Here is a 7,192-nt window from a genome sequence, read left to right on the forward strand (position 1 = left end):
ATTACAAACAGGTTCTAATCATGAAAGGCTCAATAAAACTATGCTGCAACAACATGTCAAGTCATATCTATTAGATAATAAGCAATAGTCAGGCTCTTGTGATTACATCATCTTGGAACACACTCTTCTCTAACCAAGTTAACATACCAAAAGAGTAAAGATTTCACCCCTCAACATAATACCAGGCATAGCTCAAACGAACATACATCTCTAACACTACTGAACATACGTATTGATCGATTCTATTAAGGTTTTTATACCACACCTATCACCATGATATCCAAATGCCTTCCAGTGATGCAATAAGCAATACATCATGAGGAGACCCCCATCTGAAATGCAGTTTGTTAAAGTGAAGGCAAGGATATTATTGTTCCTCCTTATAGCAAAGTGCTCTCGTATCTCAAATACGCAAAGGGCACTTAGATACATATATTTAGCAGGTGAAAGATGGCTGAGTTAATGCTGCTGCTGGAACCTTAAAGTATAGTTAGGGTACAAAAGTGGCTATAGAAATAGCAACTTCTTACCTAACCAATCTGTTCCTCTCATTTGCTTACTTTACACTGATTACAGTAAGATTGTTAATTTTTATCTATGTTAATGAGGCAAATCTGATACAGCTACTGAAAAGGGAGACAGATTTTTTTTCTGGCTTACACATCATCACAGAATCTGTATTCTTGGTGATGTGTGAGCCAGAAACACCACAGCTTAACTTTCAGGTTCCAGGTCAAGCTTGCAGGACTGGATGTTAGAAAAATCACTTTTTGCCCCCGAAGCTTCCAGATCAATTCTGCTTAGTCAAAGAGTGGCCACAGGTATGGGGCCTTACAAGGCAATGTGCATTTTTATCCTGCAAGATGACTATACAATTTGAGTTATGTATTTTTCGACTTTGATTTTAACTGTGCCACCTTAATTATTATATTCAAAAAGCCACATTAACATTTCTAAGTGCAGTTTCCTCTGGAAAATTCTGCCAAGCTGACCTGACAGACTACCAATGTAACTCTGCCCTCCCTCTGAAAGAACTAATGAAGCTCACCATCACAGTGTGATGCCTTTTAGACAGGTATAATGAAAAACAACATAGAAAAACATTATTCAGAATATAAATTAACAATAGAACTGTTATTCTGTTTTTTAATAATTTGGAAGGTTTCTCATTTTTAAACACTACTTTATAAAAAGGACTATTCAAAAAACTAATGGAATAACGAGATTTTATATTTTAAAATACAGCTATGGGGTGCAGCCAAACTGTTAAAGGCAGCTTAATCATTTTAACAATTCTAGAACCCAAATTCACCAATTAATTTTGAAACCAAACTTAACCTGTAGACAGGAGGAGCTCCAGTGCATCAGAATACTGTAAAACACGGTTACTGTACAACCAGGCCTGTAGGCGATATGAATTTCCATCAGGACATTTAGGATCATTGTAAAATTTCTCTAGACTACAATGGCCATTAAATTTCTCATCCAGTAGTGTTCCATCTCCTGTGACCCTGTCCAAATAATGGACATCTGCTTCTGGGAAATACTGCATACCTGAGACAAAGAGGAATCAAGATCATAAAACTGTTTGGTTTAAACTGGACATTTCCTATTCATTTTAGTTATTTTTAAAACTGTAGTTTAAAGTGAAATTATTTTATTTACAAGCATGCATAACTCATCTCCACAAGTTCTGAGCAAAATATTACTACACAATGTTCTCCAATGAATTTCACCATGCCATCATGATTAGAGATGCACAACCAAGTTAAAAACTATATCTTTCAATTTCTTCTTCCTTCTTCAAAATGGCCTCTAAACTGTTGTTCTGAGCAGCCATTTCCCTCTCCACAGTTCTTATAACCCCACTCTGTTGCTGCAAGAACATTCTTACTGCAGTGTAACCTAAGACAACCTACTGAGAAAACTCCCACTAACTTCCTTACGGCCAGGATTTCTTCCATCAACACCCCTACAACTGCCCACACATTTGGAAAATGTGACATCCAGAAATCCCAGTTTGCTATATATTTGGTATTCTCGTTGCTGGTCAAACCACTATATTAACTATAGCAGCAAAGAACTATTTGAGCCACCCCAAATCACTGATACTTGATGAATCAGTGCCTTTGCTTGTACAAGGATTGCAATAATGTGTTATGTTCCATAAAATATTATAGAGGACAGAAAAAGAATCAGCCATACCTAGCTTTTCTGCTATTTGTTGTGCAAGTTTGCCCTTCCCAGAAGATAAGTTGCCATCCACAGTAAAGATTTTGCTGTATTTATTGAACTTTTTAGTAGATCTCTCTCCCAGCATATAAGCCAACCAGCCATACCGCAACTTCTGCTGAGAGCTCACGTGAATTTTTGCCTGCAAGAAAACATAACCACCAAACTAATGAATTCAAGTTGTTGATTTTAACATAATATTTATATTAATATAATGACCCAGAGGCCCCAATCAGGATCAATGCCTACATTAGTGTGTATAGCACTTAACACAATTAAAGGCATCATTGGAGAGTTTACAGTTTTAGGACCTGACCTTGTAATCAGATCCATGAGAGTACAACCATGTGCCCTGCAGATCTGATTGTAGAATCAGGATCTATGAAATGATTAAATTTGTTTAACTGTAGCATAACCCAGGAAGTGAAGAAAATAGTATTTAATAGAAATCACGGATGATTTAAAGTGATTCAATATGTTACTACAAAATAGAACTTGGCCAGAAGGATTGATATAACTGGTCTAAAAAGTGCCAAAGATCTTTAATGACTTATTTTAAGGGACAATTAATTCACTAATAATTTTATACAACAGAGAATTGTCACAGAGAACAGAGCAACAGAGAAACCACCACATCCTTAGATAAGCTGTTCTAATGGTCAATTTGCTCACAATTTCTACTCCGAAATTGTCAAGCTCCAACTTCCAACCATTGGATCACCTTATGTGCCTTTTTCTGCTAGATTAAAGGGCCATCTATTAACAAAAATTGCTTCTCTGTGTTCATACCAGCAGAAAATGATCAAGTCATCTCTTGACCTTCCTTTGGCTAAACTAAATACAATGAGAGACTAAGGAAATTCAATCTAAGGCAGGGTTCCAGATCTCTAATGATTCTTGGAGTTCTTGTCTGAACCCATTCCAATCTTTCCAATTCCCTTTTGAAGTGTGGGCATCAAGACTGGACACAGCATTCTAGTAATGCTCTCATTGGTACTACATACAGAGGTAATACCTAGAGCCATGGAAATCTATGGGTATCCACTTTATATCTGTGGACCATTTCTGTGGATAACAGCACGGATGTGAATACAAATTTTGTATCCGCGCAGGGCTCTGACGGTAAGAGCCGGGCAGGCAGTTAGGAGGAACTGCGGCAAAGGGACACTAGTCGGGGGGGGGCTGCTTGAGCCCCATGCCCAGGGCAGGTGGAGCGGTCTGCCGTGGGTCCCCACAGCTCCCCGCCCGGCAATTACTGTGGCTGGGCTGCGACTCAGAGTCCCCCCTCCCCACCGCCGGAGCAGGGAGAACTGTGCTAGCAGCTGTGGGGAATCTGGGTTCCCCCATCTGCCCTGGGTGGAGGAGATGGGGGGGCAGGGACATTGGGTGGCAGAGGGTCCGCAACTCTGCGTGGGCTCCCTACAGCTGCCCGCAGCTCTCCCCGACCGGGCTCCGGCTGGGGGATGCCTGGGAGCCTCAGCCCAGCCCCCAGTGTTGAGCCCTGCAAATCCGCAGATATCCGCAAATAATTTTTGCGGATAGCAGATTGGATGCAGATACACATTTGTGTATCCGTGCAGGGCTCTAGTAATACCAACTCCATATTCCCACTTGCTATTCCCCTGTTTATATATCAAAGGATCATCTTTACCGAGCTACAGAACATCACTGGGAGCTCTTGTTCAATTGGTTATCTACCATGACCCAAAAGTACTTTTCAGAATCAATGCATTCCAGGATACAGTACCCTTTATCTTGTAAGCGTGACTTATACTTTTCGTTTCTAGTGGTCAAAAACATGTGTTCTTCAATTGGTCCCTTTTCCAATGAATCTAGATTACTCTGTATAACTGACCCAGTCCCCATCATTATTTACCACTCGACCAATAAGAACAACATCTGCAAACTTTACCAACAATGATTTTAAATTTCTCCCAGGCCACTAACAAAAGCTTCAGCGGGACCTGCTAAAAATACCCCCACTGGATGATGATTCCCCACATACAATTATTTTGTGATTGGTCAGTTAACCAGTTTCCAATCCACGTAACATGAGCTACATTGCTATGCTAGTGCTATGTAAGCGATCATATTCTATGCAACAGCATGTCCACTTTTAGAGATTTACAATTAAACTGAAGGGATCAGCCTGTATAGTCTCATAACGTCCATTCTGAACAGCTTTTTCCCCCTATAGAGGTAAGTAAAACATCACTAGTTTTTTCATCATCATCAAAAAGAATAGGCAAGAAGATTGTGTATTTAGACTGGTAAAAATGAACAACATTTTTGCAAGACTGAGCTCTTAAATGTAGAGTTCAGGCTACTCTCGAACAATAAAGAAAATAAACAGCGCTTTGCTAATCTATAGTACCCTCCACCCAAAGCTTTCTAAGTGCCTTCCAAATATAGGTGAATCAAGCCTCAAGTCTTTGGAAGAGTACTGTAGTAGTGTATCAGGGACTCCATTGTACAGAAAAAAAATGTGCTGGAGTGCTGAAATAACTTGTGAAAGGAAACCTGTGTCAGAGCAAAGAGCAGAATGCTGTGCCTTAATAACCCTGTGCCTTAATAACAAAACCAGCCCTGTGCCTTAATAACAAAACCATTCTTCCTGTCCAAGTGATCTGCTAATGATTACGTTTAACATGTAGCCAAATTGTTAGAAAACACAAGGAATGTCTTCAGATTTGTAATGAATTCCAGGTTAGAATATGAATTAAGTTCACCTAGATGTGTGCGTGCATAGATATATACACATAAATAAAATGTGGCTGCCAAACATGAATTTTATAAAGGATCTTCATGTCACGTTTTTCACTCTGAACCCTTGCAAAAGGTCGAGTTGCATCACTTCTGTGGTACCCCGTCACTTGTGACAGCAAGATGCAATACCGATCCAGTACTTCTCCCCAGGATTATTACTAAACACAGCTCGAGGTAACATTTGAAGGCTACAAGAAGTCATAGAATTTAAGGCCGAACGGACTAGTCCCACTGCCTGTAGATCACAGATCACCACCATGACCCAGCCCCTGCACATTAAACCCAGCCACCAAAATGAGACCTAAGCATTACAGACTACACTAGACTAGACTATTACGTGCCACAGGCGGAGCGCAGCAGGGACCAAGCTGCACCAGTGCCCGAGGCCCCCCTCAATGGCAGGAATTTCTCCCCAGATGATCCTGGCAAGCGACCCACACCCCACGCTGCAGCGGAAGGTGGGAACCCGCCAAGGCCTCTGCCAGTCTCTCCTGGGGGAAACTCCCCCCCGCCCCGCAGGGGGACCGGTCAGACCCTGAGCACGGGAGCTGGCCCCGGCCTGCCAGGCGCTGCACAGCGCCCAGCCCCCCGGCCAGGGTCCGCCCTAGGGCGCGGAAGGCCACAAGCCCCCCGCTCGGTTCGGCCAGCGGGAGGCCGCCTCACCACTCGCAGGGCGCCGAGCCCCGGACGGCCCCGAACGGCCGCAGCCCCCGGGCGGGCGAGCTTTCCCAGCCGCAAGGACATCGCGGACCCAGCACAGCAGCGGGAGGACGCTCTTCCGCTGCGACCAACACGACGCCACCAGCGGAAGGACCCTCAAGGGGGGGCCTAACCGGCTGCCCGCGCGGACATGACGTCAGAGGACCCGGTGCATAGGTAACTGCGGCGAGCGCCTGAGTGGAGAGGGCGAGTTGCGGGCGAGGCGCTTGCTCCCAGTCCCTCCTCTGCTTGGTTCCTCTCTCCTGAGCGGCCCCTCGCCGCCACGGGGAGTGCCCCGTTCGGCCAGGCGTGGGGAGCTCCGGGCCCCACGGCGTCACCCGGGAGCCCGTGCCCGAGCATGGCCCCTCTCTGCGGGCTGGAAGGGTGACCCAGGCCTCCGGAGGCCCAGGTTCAAGTCCCTGCTCTGCCACAGACTCCCCCTGTGACCTTGGCCAAAGCACCAGTCTCTCTATGCTCAAATAAATTGGTTAGTCTCTAAGGTGCCACAAGTACTCCTTTTCTCTGTGCCTCAGTTTCCCCAAGTGCCCCGTGGGAACAGCGGCATTGTTTCCCTGCCTCATGCGGGGGAGGGAGTGATTCAAGAGCAGGGAGGGCTCAGCTGCTATGCTGATGGGGGCTGGATAAAGCACCTGTGGGACGGGGTGTAATGATCGCCATGCACTCCCTAGGTCACCCCAGGGGAGATGAGCAACCCACTTCACTTGCCAGCGAGGGGTAGCTCAGCTGTAGGGCCACCCGTTATTTGTTAGCCCTGAGGACATGCATGGCTCTGCACATAACAAAGGGCAGACAAGGGCCCTGCCATGTCTTCAGAGAGCTTACTTGCTATCGCCACTGTCCTGCAATCAGCTCCATAGGGGAGCTCCTCCCGGACCCACCCAGTTACCGTTTGAAATAAGTGGTGCTCTGCATGAGTACAGGTGTCTGCCTGCCCATTGCTCTAGGCAGCTGTAACCAATGTTAATTTGCAAACTATCTTCACTGTTTAACACTTAAGGTGGAGACAGGCTACCCCAAACAACGCAGACACCTTGCATACAGTATTAAAGAAAAATAAAGCTATGGCAATCACCATAGGTTAAGTATTCAAGTCTGACACCATACTTAATACATTCAACTCACTGGGGGTTTTTTGGTGTGACAAGCTACACAAGGATTGCCAGACAGTAAAAAGAAATGTGTCAGGTTATCTGTCAGAGGTAGATACAATCAAGACAGGACAGAGCTACATGCCCATTTCTTTATCATTACTGTCCATTCCTGTTCCGGTGGCAAGTTTCTGCACAGTGTGATGCCATCTTTGCCATGTATCTCCTGTTTCCTAGGATTAGGCAAAGGTTTTCCCACCAAGGTGTGGACTGGTTGTGTACCCACATACTTGTATTGTAGCATTTAGTGTTGTAAATAAGGGAAGATACAGTGGAAAGGATATATAGTTCTTATCTTTTTGGGGGGGACTCTGCATGCGGGGGCA

General features: G+C 44.8%; 1 protein-coding gene across 3 annotated transcripts in view; it reads right to left on the reverse strand.

Annotated features, from left to right (window-relative positions):
• NDUFA10 (NADH:ubiquinone oxidoreductase subunit A10) overlaps positions 1-5,817 on the reverse strand; it is an 83,044-nt gene extending 77,227 nt beyond the window's left edge. For all 3 annotated transcript variants that reach the window (XM_074968270.1, XM_074968268.1, XM_074968269.1), the window contains exons 1-3: positions 5,662-5,817; positions 2,206-2,374; positions 1,339-1,554 (exon numbers count right to left, since the gene is read on the reverse strand). In XM_074968270.1, the coding sequence (XP_074824371.1) occupies positions 1,339-1,554; positions 2,206-2,374; positions 5,662-5,742 (466 nt within the window). In that variant the 5' untranslated portion in view covers positions 5,743-5,817. The remainder of the gene's footprint in view (positions 1-1,338; positions 1,555-2,205; positions 2,375-5,661) is intronic.
• Between the last annotated feature and the right edge of the window lie 1,375 nt (positions 5,818-7,192).

The sequence above is a fragment of the Natator depressus genome, chromosome 11, assembly GCF_965152275.1.
Source record: "Natator depressus isolate rNatDep1 chromosome 11, rNatDep2.hap1, whole genome shotgun sequence".
NCBI classification, from domain to species: Eukaryota; Metazoa; Chordata; order Testudines; family Cheloniidae; genus Natator; species Natator depressus.